Below are 18,634 nucleotides of genomic sequence, written 5' to 3'. Positions count from 1 at the left end.
TATTCTATTACTTATATCCTATTACTTATATCTTATTACCTATATCCCGTATCCCGTATCCCGTAACTATATACGTGACTCCCAAAGAAATTGCTATACTAATAGTTATAAAACTATAGTATTAAATTCAGTATAAAACTAATTTTTGTCTTTCTTATAAGGTTCAGGAAAGCCCTCTCTAAATAGGAGGCCCTAATAACATATATATAATTAGTAATTTATAAGCCTAATACTTATAATATAAATAATAATTAGTTATAAAGTTAATGAACCGCCGATTTCCCTAATTAATACTTATAATATCCGAGGTTTATTATATACTTTTAAGTTATATATAACCTTATATATATTATAACTATATTTCTTTTCTAGGATCTTATTCCTAAGATTTATTAATTTATTCTAGTAAATATTTAATTAATTATTTATTTAATTAAAGTAAACTTCTAGTATCTTAAAAGATAGTTTTACTAATATAATCTGGATAATAGATATAAAAATTATTTAATTAGATTAGAGCTAAGTAAATAAGAAGAAAAAGTAATTATATTTCAGGTATAAGAGCTAGCTAGTAATTATAATTTTATTTGGGATCTGAATATTCTAATTAGCTTAATCTAAAGTACTAAGGTACTATTTTACAAAATTAATATTACTTATTAGATCTTATATTAGAATAATCTAAATAGCTATATAGAAAGAATTTAATAAATATTTATATAAGAAACTTATATAAATATTTCTAAGGTCCTAAAAATTATTTATAGGCTTCTAAAAATATATATTAATTAGTTATACTAATTTCCGATTAGAACTAGTATAAAAACTAGTAATTAATTCAGGTAGTTCTTTACTTTTATAGAAGAATCTTTTTATATTACTATATACTTTCTTTCTTTCTAATAACTATATATATAATAACTTTTTCTATTATTATCTTCTAGCCTCTTTTTCTATTCTTCTTTAAATCTTCTTTAATTATTTTTAATTAATTCTATAATATTTTCTTTTGGCTTTATTATCTATTTATTTAATAATAAGTATAAAAGTAATCTTATAGCCTTTTTTCTTATTATTAGTAAATACTTGAAATATTTCAAGTATTTATTTATTAATTCCTTTACTTTATATACTATAATATCTAGTAAGAAGAATTATAACTATTATAATAAGAGTTCTAAATCTTATATATTAGTAAGTTCTTTAGCTTTAATATCTATTAAAGCTAATATAATTTCAGATTTCTTATTATTTATTAGAGGCTTACTAGTTCTAAAAAAATATTATTATAATCTTTAAGAAATTTCTTAAAATATATTCTAAATAATATTATACTAATAAGAATAATACTATTAATTAGATTTTCGAAAACTAGAAGAATACTAATAAGCTTCGAAATTCTTTTTCCTATTTTAATAAGGCAGATAATAATACTATTTAGGTTAGTATTTTAAAAATAAGTTTTTTCTAATATATTTAGGTATTTACTAATTTCTTAAAGAAATACTATAATATTTAGCTTTAAAGTATTAATTTTATTACCGAGTTTATTGCCGAGATTACTAAGTAATTTATTACTAGTATTTTAAATACTAATAATATAATATTTATAGCTATTTAGAACCGGACTTTAGAAGTTTAGGCTTTCTATAAGATATATATAGCTATTATAAGTTCCTTATTTACTTCTTTTAATATTCTTAATACTAATATTATTATAATATAACTATATTTTATTAAGAAATAAGCAAATTCCGGAAAGTATTAGCTAATTCTTTACTAAGTTCTAAATAGGGCCGGTATTTAGTATTCTTATTTTAGAAATTAGAAATTTATAGGAATTAAAGTTTATTTATTTAAGATACTTATAACTAGTTTACTTATAATAAATCTTTCTTAATTCTGAATCTTTTTCTAATAATTTAAATATAATTCTTATAAGCCTTAATAAAACCCTAGAAAACCTTTATAAATAAAAAATCCTAGGAAAAGAATATTTCTATTATTATTCCGGGCCTTTTCTTAGCTATCTAGATTCTCTCTTTTTTTTAAGTAACCTTTTTCTTAATAGTTTAGAATTCTTTTTAATTTTAAAAGATTATTAAAAAATAGTTTCGGATTTTAAGCTATAGTTTTAGTTATATAATTTTAGAAGTTTCTTAGAATTTTTAAGATTAGGAAAAGTAAATAACTAGATATTATAATTTTTAGACTAGGCTTTTTATTTAATTAAATACTATTACTTCTTATTTCTATTATCTTATTAGTAATTAATAATAGCTTCTAATTCTTTTTTACTATATATTTAATAGTTCTAACTTATATATTAAATTACTAATATATTTAAGAATTCTAAATAAATCTATAAATTTTAGCTTAAGCTTTCTTATTTTAAGTTTAATATTCTTTATTAATAATATTTAGCTAACTAGTACTTATTATAATAGGTTTCCCGGTTATTTTATATATAATACTATAAATCCTTAAGCTTTCTTTACTTTATTTTAAGGGTTTCTAGTCTCTTATATATAGCTAGTACTTTTTCTATAATTCTATTTTCAGGATTCTATAGAAATTAAGAATAATATTTATAATATATATAGAAAGATATATTCTATAAAACCTAATATTTTGAGTTATTATATATAAATTCTATAAAAGATAACTTCTTAAACTAGTTATTTTTTTAGGTATTATAATAATATTTTAAGTAATATTTTGAGGCCTAGTTTTGCTTTTCTATTTAATTATTTATCTGAAAATAGTAAGTTATACTTAAATACTATTTGTATATTAAATAAAAGTAAAAAGCAGACTAGAACTAACTAGTAAATACTATTTCTTAATCGGAAATAATTCTATTAGAGAAGCTAAAGATTAAGAAAATATATTCCTATATAATTTTAGTAAGCTCTAGAAAGTTAATAGTCTTATAGTATATAATATATCTTACTATTTTAGAATACTAGTTAATAATTATAAGAATTATATTAAAATTAGAACTTTTTACTAGATTCTTATATAATAGTAAACTTATAATAAAATCTATAGAGATCTTATTTCAGGATTTCTCAGGCTATAATAAACTACTAAGCAGACTATATAGTAAATACCTTTTTACTTTAACTTTCTAGTAAATATTATATTTTTAATAATAATTATAAATATTTCTTTCTATATTTTCCTAATACTAAGACCTTTTAAAAAGCTTAAGAGTTTTTTCTATTCTATAGTATTTGGCTATTAAATTATTATAATAAAGCTTTATAACTTCTTAATATAAAGCGGAATTATTAGATATAATAATTCTGAAATAGTATTTAAGTAAGCTCGAATTATTTTTCCAGATTTCTTTTCTCTTAATATCTTTCTTACTAAACCTCTATTTTATAATATTCTAATATTAAGAATTATTTCTCTGAGCTATCTAGATAATATCTAGAAGAAATTTAGATAAAGGGGCTAGTACTATAGCTCTTTTAGTAGCTATATATTTTTATATATAGGGAATTAGATATTTATAACTATCTAATTTAAAAACTCGAGAAACCGAGAAGTCTTTAGTTTTATTAAGTAATATAGTTATAGATATCCCTATTACCTTAGCTATAATAGTAGAGTCTTTAAGGTATTTCCCTATATCTTACTTCTTAACTAATTCTATAGTTAAAGAATCTATAAGATAATCTATCTACTCGTCTTATAGTAAATATTTCTTTTTAGCTATTATAGATATAGCAAATATTAAATAATACTTATTTTAAAGAGAGAACTCTTTAGATATCTATAAGGATCTCTGAATTATAACTATAAAAGCTTTCTTTAACTTATTCTAAAAGATTAGAAGCCAAGTTATATTAATAGAATCTTCTTTATAATTAGATCTTTTACTAGGTCCGTTTATTAGATTTGAGATATCTCTATAGTAAATAATATTATAAGATATATTACCTAATATACTTAATAGCTCTCTAGATACTTTATTTCTATAAAGTATTAGAGGTTATTATAGTCTATAATAACCTCGATTATAAATCTGGACCTTTTAAGGTAATAGTACTAATACTTAAAGGCTTTAATAATTATAAGCAGCTTCCTATTATAGGTACTATAATTATATTTGGCTTTAGAGAGTTTCCGGAACCAGAATATTACTAGATACTAGTATTTTTTCGGGCTATTACTAGAATTAACTTATTATAAAATAGTACTAGTAATTACAAATTTCAATATATTAGTTTTAATATAAATCTTCTTAGAAGAATTAAAATAGACTAGGACAGGTATTATAGTAAAAGCTTTTTTTAAAGTCTTAAAGCTTTTAGCTACTTTATCTATTTATATAAAGAGACCGGATTTCCGGCCCTTTTCTATTTTTTTAAGAGATCTATTAAGCCTATAGTTATCTAAAAGTAATAGTAAATAAACCTATAATAGAAATTAGTAAATCCAAGAAATACTTGAATATTATAGAATAATTCTGGTTCTAGCTATTTAATAATACTATAGACCTATTCAGGATCTATATAAATACCTTTTATTTTAATAAGGAAGCCCAAAAATTCGACTTCCTTAATATTAAACTTGTATTTACTAAGTTTATAAAACAGGTTATTTTTATATAGCTTAATAAGTATCTAGTAAATATAATTATAGTATTTACTTTTATTTCAAAAGTAAATAAGGATATTATAATAGGGATATAGAACACGGAGTAATATAAAGTATAGAATAGGCTTCCATAGCGTGGGATCACAGCATACGAGTGAGACGTGGAATTAGGGAGTGAAGGTTGGTTAATTTCTAAACTAAGAAGGAAAGAGGGGTAATATATAAGCGGGTTGCGGACTACGGACGTCCGGAGGTCACATAATAGAACCACGTGACCAATAGAGGTAAAATCCCCACCATATACTTCCCCTACTTACAAGTGCTCGATCCCTGAGTACACTCCAAGAGCAAGAGCCAAAACCACCCATAAAGTAATATAATAATCAAAAACCCATCGTATGCTCTGCCTTATATATGCCCCGACTTCAAACCACTATGTTTCCAGCCCAATTCGTCGCTCAAAGCACCAGTAAACACTCCATTTTTCACACCCGAAATCATACGAATCGTGCCTATAGCACCCGTAAACTCTCTCTTTAACACTAAGCGTACCCAAAGTACAAGGAGACACTCTCTCTTTTAACACTAAACGTGCCCAAAGTACAAGGAAACACTCTCTCTGCCGCATCGTACGAATTATACCGGAGCACTAGTAGACACTCTTTAACACTAAACGTGCCCAAAGCACAAGGAAACACACTCTCTGACACTAAGCGTACCCGAAGTACAAGGAAACACTCTCTTTAACACTAAGCGTACCCAAAGTACAAGGAAACACTCTCTTTAACGCTAAACGTACCCAAAGTACAAGGAAACACTCGCTTTGACGCTAAACGTACCCAAAGTACAAGGAAACGCTCTCTCTTTTGATACTAAACGTGCCCAAAGCACAAGGAAATACTCTCTCTCTTTCTCTACCGCATCATAAAAATCGTGCCTAAAGCACCACTCAATCGTACGAAATATCTATGCTAGCACCTCTGCTATTACCACCGTAAAGCAAGCATTACTGGTCTTAAAAAAAATAGGGGGAGGTTCGAAAATCGGAAGAGGGAACCGTAAATCGGAGAAGAGAACCGTAAATCGAAAAGGGAAGCGTAAAGTGAAGTGTGTACCAGAAACCACTGTAACTGCTATAGCAACCACAGAAATCACTGGACTTGGAATCGAATAAGGAGAAGGTAAAGGAGTATCGGGAGCTGCCGAAATTGTACGTAAAAGGGGAATCGAAGGAGAGAACGGTTCGTAAATCGGAGAGGGAATCGGAGAGGGAATCGTAAAGTGAAGTATGTGCCAGGAACCTCTGTAATTACTATAGTAACTACAGAAATTACTGGGCTTGGAATTGAATAAGGGGGAGTAAAGGAGGGTCGAAAATCGTCGAAATCGTACGGAATTATCCACTTATGCCCACCAAATAGCCCCAGCTTTGCGTATTATATATGCCACCACTTGACTAACCCATACCGGCATCTCGTCGTCTTCGTCCGTCTGAAATAGAGACTTATACTCTTGTAGTTGCGTAGCAGGAGAAGCTAAAGGCAAAGGAGAAGATAGAGGCGGAGGAGTCTTAATATCGTGTAGCCAATCGGGAGAGAGATGCGAAGGAGGGGAAAGAATCGTAAAAGATACGATTCCAAGGCATATATAATTGAGCTCTTGCCGGAGCAGTTCTTTATAGTAAGCAAGAAGGCTCTGAACATCAGAATCGGAAGGATCTCTGTATTATACGAGCTCATCGATATATTGAAAGTAAGAACGAGAGAGTTATAAAGCATCTAGCTTCATAAATAAAGGGGAATCGGAGAAGTCGACAGGAAGGGTGGTTGCCATTACGCAATCGGCGAAATCAATAGAAATTGAAGCGAATGCAAAGTAGTTATAATTAAGCCGTAAGAAGACAGTCTTGAACCAATAAAGGACGTCGAAATCGTACGGAATTGATATAATTGGGGCTAAATCCTAAAGCTTGGCAGGAGAGAACAGAGAAGTAGAGAAGACGAGATTGCGGCGTCCGTGGAATTAGCTAAAACTCGGTACGCTTGAAGGTAGTCGTGAAAGTAAGTAAAAGAGAGAGTTTTGAACTAAACAGGAGAGGTTATCGTTGTCATACGAATAACGCAATTAAAGCCTGAATCGTAATACTTGGCAAGAGAGAATAGAGAAGTAGAAGACGAGAAGACGAAATTGCGTCGTCCGTAGAATCAGCGGAAATCAAAGTAAGTGCAAAGCAGTAATAATTCAGGCGTAAGAGGAGAGTCTTGAACCAATAAAAGACATTATCATCGTACGAAATTAATGTAATTAGGGCTAAATCGTAAAGCTAAAGCTTAGTAGAGAATAGAGAAGCAGAAGATAATATTACGGCGTCCGTAAAATTAGCGGAAAAGCGGTACGCTTAAAGATAGTCGTAAAAGGACTAATAAGAGAAAGTCTTGAACCAAACAGGAGAGGTTATTATCGTCGTACGAATAATGCAATTAAAGCTTGAATTATGATTGTGATCCCACGACTACGAGGGAGATATATGAGGATAGAGCTCCAGAATATGATCTTCCCTGGGTCGCTAATATAATAGGGATATAGAATACGGAGTAATATAGAGTATAGAATGGGCTTCCACAGCGTGGGATCACAGCGTACGAGTGAGACGTGGAATTAGGGAGTGAAGGTTAGTTGATTTCTAAACTAAGAAGGAAAGAGGGGTAATATATAAGCGGGTTACGGACTGCGGACGTCCGGAGGTCATATGACAGAACCACGTAACTAATAGGGGTAAAATCCCTACTATAATATTATCTAAATAAATAATTATAAAATAATCTAGAAGCCTTATAAGTATAGTATTAATATATGCTTAAAATATAGCTAGTATATTAGCTAGCCTAAAAGACATTATAAGATATTTAAAATAGCTATAGTAGGTCCTAAAAGCTGTCTTTTATTTATATTTTTTATAAATTCTTATTTAATAATATATATTCTTAAGATCTAGCTTTATAAAGATCTTGGCTTCTTAAAGCCGGTTAAGGGTCTTATTAATAAAAGAAAGCAGATGCCGATTCTTAATTATAACTTAATTAAGTTTATAATAATTAATATAAAGATATAGTTCTCTATTTTTCTTGGGAATAAAAAGAATAGGCGCCTTTACTAGACTTTTACTAGGCCTTATCTAATATTTATAAAATATATCTTATAAATACAAATATAATACTTCTAGTTAGATCTCTAATAGATTATATAAAGATTTATATGGAACTATACTATCTATATTAATAAAGTATTTAATACTACTAAGATTAGGAAGTTCCAAAGCTTTATTAGGATTAAAACCCTTTAAAAAGTCTTTATATTTATTATTCCGGAGGTAAATAAATATCTCTAAGGCCCCTTTCCAGAAGATATTAATTTATTATATTAAAAACTTCTATTTAATATTACTAGAACTATATAATAAGATAAAGACCTGGTAATTATTATAAATATATAAAGCCTATTATCTAGAATAGTTATATTTGCCTTTAGTTAAGAATAAGACTTAAGATACTAGCTTAGAATACCGGTTAAGCTCCTTACCAAATTCTTTTAGTATTAGAATCTTAATATTATTAGGCTATATAAGTATATATATCTATTATTTCTTAATATAGTTTATATATTATATAAGAATTACTTTATAAAATTCTATACTAAAGATAAGGCTATAAGAGCTAATATTCTTATACCTATAGAACCGGAGCCTAAAAGAATATATTTTACTATAATTATCTATAATAAATACCTCAAGATTATAGGCTTAATAGACCTTAAATCTGTTTCTATAAAAGATTACAAATTCTTAGTTATATTTAGCTAAGGTAATAAAGCCTCGGCTTTAAGCCTAATTATTATTAAGGAAATTATAATCTGACCCGGTATTACTAAGTTTATTATATATCTTTAAGGTACTTATTTCTGGCTATATTAATCTTACTTGAATAGTTATATAAAGTAATATATCTTTTTTATTATAGCCAAAATTATTAATATTTAAGATTTGGCCTTTCTTTTTCTCTATTCTTTAGAAAAGTTTCCTCTAAAGTATTTCTCTATAGTAATAGTATTAACTTGCTTTTATAGACGCCTTAACTCTTCTATAGTTTTGGCTTTATTAGGGTTTTGCCAAGCCTATTTAATATATTTAGAATACTTTATATTTCCTAAGAAGTACCCTTTCTATTTATAAGTCTAATAAACTATACCTAAAGTAAAACTAGTATTCTATTAAGGCCTTAAAGAGGCCAAAATATTATCTAAGAATTTCTTATATAATTTTCAGAATTTATTCTTTCTTTTTTAACGGCCTTATAAATTAGAATTTACTAAATCAGAGTTCTTAGAGGCAGAATTATTCTTATTAGACTCTTTTGCCTTTACTTTCCTTAATTTAGAATAAGTAGTATATTCTGCTTTCTAAGCTTTTTTAAGCTATTTAGAAATAGATATTACCTTATTTCTTAAGAGAATAAATACAAGTATCTAATAAGTCTTATAGTTAGATAAAATAATATTAAGAATCCGGATCCGGTTTCTCTTAGGATATAGGTTCTAGTTAACTTCGAAACTAATTATTCGAGTATATAACTTAGTAACTATCTTATTATCTTTCTAATAAAGATCTCGGAGCTCTTTAAAGGTATCTTATTAATAGGTTTAAAATACTTGAAATATATTAGCTAAATAGGCCTTAAATTACTTCTAATAGACCTTATATAATAATAGGCTTTACTTTATTATAGCCTTTCAAGTATTATAAGATTCGTTCCTAAAAGCACTTATAGTAAAATTAATTCTAGAAGAGTATCTATTATAAGTCTAAGATTAGGTCCTAAAGACTACTTTCTAAGAAGATATAAATATTCTCTATTTCTTAAGAAACTTTCTATAATATAAGTCAGATATCTAGATCTTAAAAAGCTTCTCTTAGTCCAAATATATCTTTAGAATATTATATAATAGCTTCTAATAAATAGTATTAAGATTACTTTTAAAGCTTATTATATTAGAAAAGGAGATAGGTTTTAATCCTATTTCGGGAAGTTTCCTAGTAAGAATTACTAAAGAAAATAGAATAGATTTATAAATAGAGTTTCTATAAGATATAGTAAATTATAAGATACTTCTAAAAATACTCTTATATTACTTTAATTATAAGATATATTAGTTAATTGCATTTACTAATTCTTGCTTTTATTAGAGTACTTTGACTTTAGTATATAATCTCTATTCTATAGCTTAGGTAATAATAATTTGAGTATTAATCTCGGTATCTTAATTATTACTGGGATTATTTCTATTATTATTACTAGCTCTCAGAAACTTCTAAAAGACTCTATTAAAAGTATTAGACAAGCCTTTACTATTATTTATATCGGGATTAATCTAGTCGACTTCCTCTATAGAAATAGCTCTAGTAAGAAATTATATATTTTGCAGATTTTGAGATATAATTACTTATTAAACTACTTCCTTTAAGAATAGAGAGATTAGCTTATAAGATATTTTTCGGTAGGTAATAAAATAATAGAATAAATTAGTAAATTATAAAACTATAGTATTAAATTTAGTATAGAACTAATCTCTATTTCTCTTATAAGGTCTAGGAAAGCCTCCTCTAAATAGAAGGCCCTAATAATATATATATAATTAGTAATTTATAAGTTTAATACTTATAATATAAATAGTAGTTAGTTGTAAAGTCAAAGAACTACTAATCTCCCTAATTAATACCCGTAATATCTGAGGTTTATTATATATTCTTAAGTTATATATAACCTTATATATATTATACTAGTATAGTACTTTAAGTACTATTCTAGAATTTGGTTTAGATTCTTTATTTATTTATTAGTTTATAAATAAAATACTATATTTAGCTATTATTAAATCTTTAAGTAAAAGTATAAACTTAACTAAAACTTGCTTATAAAAACAGATTCTCTATTAGAGATTATACTAGTAAATATATTAAAGTCTTTAATAATATAATATATAAATAGCTCTACTAATTCAGGAATCGAGATTTTCTTAATAATCGAAATATATTATACTATTTTTATATATTTATTAATAATAATAAGTATAGAATTATATATCTTGCCGCGAAACTTAAAAGAGGGCAGTCCTATAATAAAGTTTATAGTAATTTCTTACTATAGCTTAAAGGAAAGAGAAAATAAACTAAGTATACTATATAGTAAATATTTCTTTATTTTAGTCTATTAATATATAAAGCAAGTTCTAATATAGTTTTTTATATTCTTTTTTATACTTTACTAGAAGTACTTTCTCTAGAAAATCTCTAGTATTTTACTAATACTAAAATACCTATTTATAGAATTATTATAATTAGCTTATAGTAATTCTTTTTTAAAAGCCGGCTTATTTAATATATAAATAGTATTCCAATATTTTAATAATTCAAATATATTAAGTTTCCAAGTCTTAATAGTTCTAGTAAAAGTCTTTTTTAAGAACTATTTATACTACTAGTATTATATTAATAAATTAAACCTTTAGTACTATAATAGTAATTTAAGTAATATCTCTTTACTTTCTTTATATACTATTTCAGACCTAGCTATCTATATAGCTAGAATCTATAACATATACTATTTATAACTAGCTATATTAATAATAGGCTCAAGTAATAATATTTCCGGTATTATTTTATTACTAAAATAGACTTTCTTTTCGGAATTCCTTAGTATTTTACTAATTAAGAAGTATCTATTTTCTTTTTTCTAGGCCTTAAATTACGGTATTATAGAAATAATATAGTATCCTATTATTACTACTTATAGGGCTTTCTATTTTATATTCTATAGCTTATTATAAAGTATAAGTAATAAAATATCTTTATTTATACCTGCTATAAAGTCTAGCCTTCTTAATAGCCTATTAGTAAAATTATTATATTTCGGCTAGTATTTTAAGATAAAGTTAAAGATAGCTAGCTTCTCTATCTATCTTATTTATTAATTATTTAGTTTTCTTTTAATTATAAAGTATTTCAAGTTATTATAATCTATTTTAATAATAATAATATATTAGATATATATTAAATAATATTACTAAATATAAAATACTAGAATAATAGCTAAAAGTTCTAAATTATATATTTTATATCTATTCTTAATTATAGTTATCTTTTTTAAATAGAAAGTAATAAAGTATTATCTGGCTTTCGCTCTTTTACTAAAAAGCTAGGAAATTATACTTATAATTATAAATCCTAAAATATTTATTTCTATATAAATCTTTAAGGCTAGCTTAAAATAATAAAGAATTAGTGCTATTATAAATATAATTTATAGTTCCTTAAAAGCCTTATCTGCTTTCTTTATCTAGCTAAAATAATATTATAGATTTCTACTAGTTTTTAATAAATTAGTTAATTCTTTTACTATTCTAAAGTATTTATAAATAAACCTCTAGTAGAAGTTAGTAAAACCCAGAAATACTTAAACTTTTCAAATATTATTTTTTAGGACTAACTATTCCCTAATAGCTATAATCCGGCTAGCTTCTATTTCTATATTATCTAAACTAATTATAAATCCTAGAAACTTTACTCTTTCTATATTAAACTTATATTTTGCCAAGTTTATAAAAAGCTAGTATTATTATAACTACTCGAATATATATTAGATTACTATTATATATTATTTTAGATCTTCTAAATAAATTAAAATATTATCTAGATAAACTATATAAATAATATTTATAAAGCTTACTAGTATATAGTTAATATATACCTGAAATATTACTAAAGTATTAGATAGTCTAAAGAATATAATATAGTATTTAAAATATTTATAATATATTTAGAATACTATTTTTTACTTATTACTCTTCTATATTTATAACTAATAGTAAATATTTTTTAAGTCTAGCTTTATATATATTTTTATTTTATAAAGCTTATTTATAGTTTTACTAATAAGTAATAATAGTATTTAGTTCTTAATAGTAACCCTATTTAGACTTTAGTAATTAATATATAAATATAGGCCGCCTTCTTTCTTTAGAATAAATATAAATAGGGTACTAGCTAGACTAGTAAAATAATAAATCTATTTCTTTTCTAGGCTAGTATTAAGATATTTCCGAAGAACTTTAAGCTTTCTTTCTAATAAAGTATATATAAAATTATATAATAGTTAGAACTCTAGTTCTAGATCTATATAATACTTTATTATATAATAGTCGAGTAATATATCTATAGCCTTTATAGAAAATACTTAAAAAACGTTCTAATATTTCTTGGGAAATATAATTATTTTATTAGTAATAATAGTAATAACTTTTTAGCTATCTATTATAAGATAAGTAATTAATAGAAAAATATATATCTTATATTTTATTACTTTAGTAAATTTCCTAGTATTTAGAACTTTAATTTTCTATAATTAAATCTAAGTATTTCTATATTATTTTCCTAAAAGAAATTAGAAAATTAATCTAGTAAAGCTATAAAAATTCAAGTATTATATTAATATAATTTAGATTAAAATTATATAATATAAAGTATATATTAGCCTCTTTTTAGTTCCCTAATATATTTTTAGTAATAATTCTAAAAATATAATTTTTATATAAATGAATTCTTCTTCTTTCTAATAAGAATAAGGAAATTACTTTTAATATTAATAGAATACCTATATTTAAAACTAATCTTCTCTTTATATAATTAGCCTCTATACCCGAATTTACTAATACTTTAACTCTTTACTTATCTTTTCTTATTTTAATAATAACCTTAATTACTATTTTCGTTTTAGGAGTCTTACTTTCTATAATATAAATAAATATAACTATTATAGGATATATCCGTTTCCTGGCTTCTTTAGTTTTAGGCACTTATATAATTTATAGCTAGACTTATTATAGTTATAGTAAGTTAGTTTCCCCTAATTTAGATAAATAATAATATAATAATTCTTTTTCTAGTAAGTAAAGCAAATTATATCCGGTTTTATAGATTCTAATATAGGTATTATATTAGACTCTATTACTATATCTTTATTATTCCGGTTTTATAAATCTTATAATAGAAATATATTTCTCTTTTATTTTCCTTTATTATTTCTCTTTTCTTTTATTTTTTTTATATTTTTTTATAATCCTATTAGCTTATTATTATATTTCTATTAAATAAATAGATTTAAATTATTCTTAATTTTTATAGTAATAGAAATAAGCTTCTTTTTCTTTTATAAAATATTTCCTTAATAATTAATCTTATCCTGAATTTTCTGCCTTAAGCTACTAAATAAGTTATTCTACTTTTATAATAAACCCGTATATTCTAAGTTATCTAATAGGCTATTTAAGTAAGATATAAAGCTTTAGATATTTTAGCCTAGCTATTATTTAGTATCTTTAAATTTAGTAAAAGTATTATTATTATAATTTTTCGGATTTAAAATAGAATTCTTTATAAACTTAATAAAGATCTTCTAATTCGTAATATTAATATTTACTAATTACTTCTTATATTTCTAAATATTTCTAGTTATATTCTTAAAATAGAAAGTATAATATATAATCTTTATTATATTAGTAGTCTAGATAATTCCGCTATCTTTATACTACTTTAATTCTACTTAATAGAAGAAATCCTGGGCTTCTTTAGTACTCTTTCTCTAGTAAGTAGGTAGTTTTTGGGTTTTTAAAGCCTTCTAAATTAAGGGTACTACCAGGAGTATAACGGATTCTATATCGGGTATCCGAATATCTTTAAGATAATAGATCTAAGCTTCTAGCTTCTCTAGATCTTCTCTTTATTATATCTCTATTTCTAACTTAGTAATATAATAGCGAGCCGCCGCTAATTTCTCTGTTATTATTATCCTACTAGCTAGTTCTAGGGATATCTAAGTTCTACTTCCTTCTCCTAATTAGGTAGTATGAAGAGTACTTGACTGGGCGCTCCCCTGGATACCCGGTTAGATTGCCCTAGCGGTAGTAAAGGCGCTTCTTCTGGTTAATACTCTAGCTATTAATATTTTGTCTATTAATAGCTTGACTACCTTATAATGAACTGCTTCCCGAAGGTTGGATTAATTAGAATGTAAGGCATGTAATAGCAGGGTAATATATAAGTAGTTAAGGTAAGTAAGCTATAGAGTAACGCTTGCAAGTGTAACTAATTCCAAGAATTGATTCTAATAAAAGACTAATTGATGCCCCTTTCCAAAGCTAGAAGCGTCTCCTTATATATTCCCTAGTGCTTAGCCAAGCCTGCGAAGCACTTTACTTAACTAGGAAATACGATCCCATGTAATCCGTATAATTCCGATCGCCCGTATGATTCCGATCGCAAGCTTTACCTAAAATAGGAAACTAGATCTATGATATCTGACACCTGTCCATGCGCTATCACGTGTGCCCATTACAGAGAAATAAAGGCAAAAGGCGTTGTAATAATCGATTATTTATTAATAGTAATTAATGATTGCCTTTTAGTAACTATTTTAATAAACAATTAATAATTAATTAATTCCCACTAATTGTTGCCAAGCCTGCTCGGCTACATGCAATGGGAATATGACACGCACTCAGATGTATGGCTATATAGGCCGCACCTTTGCCCTATCTTCTAGCCAGAAGTGGAGGTAGCGACCGCCAATCACAAGTCAAAGTTGGTTTATGCGAGCCATGAACACTCATGTTTGAATGTCTCGCTGGGGCATTTCCCAACATAGTGATCACTGATCTGAAGGGACAAAGGATAGAAATAAGACCTATTGGGTCAGTTGAGCAGCACATACTTACGAGTTAGCTTTTATGCGAATTTGGACGATGTAAAGACAAATAAACCCCGAAAATTTTGGATATGTTCAGCCATACCCGCAAAATGAAAGACTCCCTTTCGTGGCCCCATGATCCATAGTTGATTAGTCTCGTTGCGATACCGTCGACAGTCCATTCCTGGTGTAAGGCGGGGTAGTTGTCGATCGGATCGGATAGCGCACCTAATACCGACCCGCACAGTCTCAAGCGTGCTCAGATGCCGCTCAAATTAAGGATGCACAACCCCAACCGTGCATGCGCCCTACGTATTCTGATCCCCCCTCCCCCATTTGCTCTTGGCGCAAAAAGCCCACCGCTAGTATCTCTAGCTTTTCTAAGTCCTTGCCTGAACTCTGAATATGCAGCTTCGTGCTCGCACATGCGCCTTGTGCAGCTTCAATCTCACCTCCTTGGACAATCAGTCTATTGTTGTCACATCATATTCAATTGAGATCTTTCGATCTACCTCTCTATACAAATTGCCAATTCCCTCATCGCGATACAAAGCATTGTTCTGCCAGCTTTACGCACAGGTAACAACGATCATTCAAAAATCAAGATTGGAAGATGTCGGAAGAGGGCGAACGCGGCCCTGTTCGCCTGCGCGCATCTCGGGCTTGTCAAACATGTAGTCTGCGAAAGGTGCGATGCGATGCGACGGAGGTTGGAATTCCATGTAGCCGTTGTCGCGTCGACCAGTCTCCCAACTGTCTTCTGCTTCCTTCAAAACGAGGTACATATGCGAGGCAACCTCGTCTCCAGAGTCCGTATGAAAGAGTTACGTCCAAAACCAATGGCAATGAAGTGCCAAACAACACACGCTGCTCCATCTCTCCGCCATCAAATGCTTCAGCATCGTCTGACGAGGGCCTGCTATCTTCCGAGTCCCCATCCTTAGCCTCAGTACTGGGCCAGCAAAATCTCGAGACAGCATATCAGAATGATATGCCCATCGGCTCAGCACAGCAAGAAATGGCACCGCCGATGAACACACAAGCGATGGAGTCTACCACAGTGGACGACACGGAGAAGGCTTACGAGATACAGAGCTGTGGGGCAACGTTAGAAGTACTGCGCCATCATCGAGACTCGCTCACATCAATGTTTGAGAGGTTTCTGGAACAGCGGAGCCAAAATCCTGAAGATGCCACTGCAAAGTGTGGCGTCATATTTATGAGCGGGGCATCCCCTCTGACCTTTGCTCTCGAAGAGGCTCGAGGCGGCAATAACACCATCAATGCGGCTTTGCACGACGCCGGGTCGCATTTTCCAAAAGGCGATGGCGCAAAGACCATCGAGGTTGACGGCCATCCCTCGCATTTGTCATCGGAGGATATCAGTTATGTCAAAGCAAAAGGCGCTTTTGAACGACCCCAGAGTGACGTCTCGGATGCAATCTTTGCAGCCTTTGTTGAGAGGTTTTATCCCTTGTACTCCATTGTTGATCTGAATGCGTTTGAAGAGTCGTTCAAAGCTGGAATTTTGCCTTGGATTTTGTTCCACTCCGTTTGCTTCATTGGAGTAACGTTCTGTGACTTGAGCGTGATCCATCGAGCTGGCTTTAAAGGGCGATGGCGTGCGCGACGTCATTTTTACGACAAAGCAAAGCTACTATTCGACATTGGATACGAGACCAATAAAATTGTGCTACTTCAATCAGTTCTTATGCTCTCGTTTTGGGGGCCACAGATGAAGAGTTACTGGAACCCGTGTTCCTGGGTCGGCTTTGGCGTCACTATTGCAGAATCTCTAGGAATCTACCGAATCAATACATCTACCTACATGGATACCAAGCGGCGGAGCCTTCTGAAACGATTATTCTGGGCCCTCGCCGTGCGGGATGCCTACTGTGCGGCATTGTTAGGTCGTCCTTTTCGACTCAACATAGCTCAGTGCGATACGGAACCATTGACCCTGGAAGATTTCGAACATGACGAAAATTGTTGCAAGCAAGATCATGGAAAGTGCCTATCACACGGCCATTATCAGATTCAGGTCTCTAAATTGTCTCTCATCCTTCGGAAGATCGTCGAAGCGCAATTCGGACCGAGCAAGAATACCACTCAGCCAACCCATCTTCACAATTTGATGGATACTTGGCAGGCCGAACTCCCTCGCACTGTGAGTTGGTGGGAGCAGCAAGCTCCAACAACAGACATCTTTGCGATGAGCTTGAAAATCATTTTTCACCAACAACTGATTCTCATCCACCTCAAGAAACGAGATGACGCAGAAAGTGTAGTATCTCAGATTGGATCACTTCTCCCAAGTGTCTCCCTTTCGTCTACGCAGATTGCTGAATCGGCGGCGCAAATGATTTCCTCCACAGCGTTCACTATTATTGCCAACTCCATGCTAGGCATGATGCCACACGAGATATTCTCCGGCTTCTTTGTCGCAGGGATCGTCTTCTATCGCGGTATCAAGCAACTGCAAAACTCGATCGCTCGTCTCTCCCGCTCGGCGCTCGATAACTGTCAGATGGTCATTAACGAAGCACGAGAGAGATGGGATCTAGCGAACTGGGTAATGAGGATATTCGATTTTTTACTCTCCAGCAGCAGTCCCCCACCTGAAACTGCGACTCAGACGCAATGGGCGGGATTGGCACCCGCCAGCTTGGCTCAGATCCCAGGATCGGTACCGGCTTGCAACTACAACTACATGCCAAACATGATGCCTGAAGATGACATCTTGCACTCGACGGATTATGGTTCGCCGACGTATCAGATGGGTTCGATGACGAATGACTTCCTTCTCATGTCGAATTATTTGCCTGTGCCTCTCGGGGACTCCTCGTTCATGTCCATGTAGGATGCTGGTCGCGGGCAGGGTGGATATGGCGTTCTGTGTTGACCGTTCGGGTTGTTTTGAGTTAGGAGTCTTTGGGTAGGGTCTGAGAAATGGAGCGTTTTCTGGAGTGTGCCAAACAGATGTCCCTAAAAACCTGTACTTTTAAAAAGTGAACAAAATGCAAGTATCAATTTTCCCAGTGCCAAACCTGGTACATGTGCCGCTTTCCCAGGAAGGAATTTCTGACCAAGGAAGGCTGCAAGGCAGGTAACCGGTATCTCACGTTATACCCGTCCACCTGATTCAAGTAGCCCCGGCTGTAGGGAATTATATAGCCGCACATAGCCCCATGAAACTTGACTGTAGTTGGTCGGGGTATGCAAGTGCTTCT

The 18,634-nt window shown here is 29.7% G+C and overlaps 1 protein-coding gene across 1 annotated transcript; it reads left to right on the top strand.

Annotated features, from left to right (window-relative positions):
* Nucleotides 1–17,191: 17,191 nt before the first annotated feature.
* Nucleotides 17,192–18,442, top strand: K444DRAFT_613599 (uncharacterized protein). Its single transcript, XM_024880383.1, has one exon. The coding sequence runs from the start codon at nucleotides 17,233–17,235 to the stop codon at nucleotides 18,262–18,264; it is 1,032 nt and encodes a 343-aa protein (XP_024735654.1). The 5' UTR covers nucleotides 17,192–17,232; the 3' UTR covers nucleotides 18,265–18,442.
* Nucleotides 18,443–18,634: the final 192 nt, after the last annotated feature.

The sequence above is a fragment of the Hyaloscypha bicolor genome (assembly GCF_002865645.1).
Source record: "Hyaloscypha bicolor E unplaced genomic scaffold K444scaffold_87, whole genome shotgun sequence".
Classification (NCBI taxonomy): Eukaryota; Fungi; Ascomycota; class Leotiomycetes; order Helotiales; family Hyaloscyphaceae; genus Hyaloscypha; species Hyaloscypha bicolor.
This window is presented reverse-complemented; position numbering and strand designations above follow the sequence as displayed.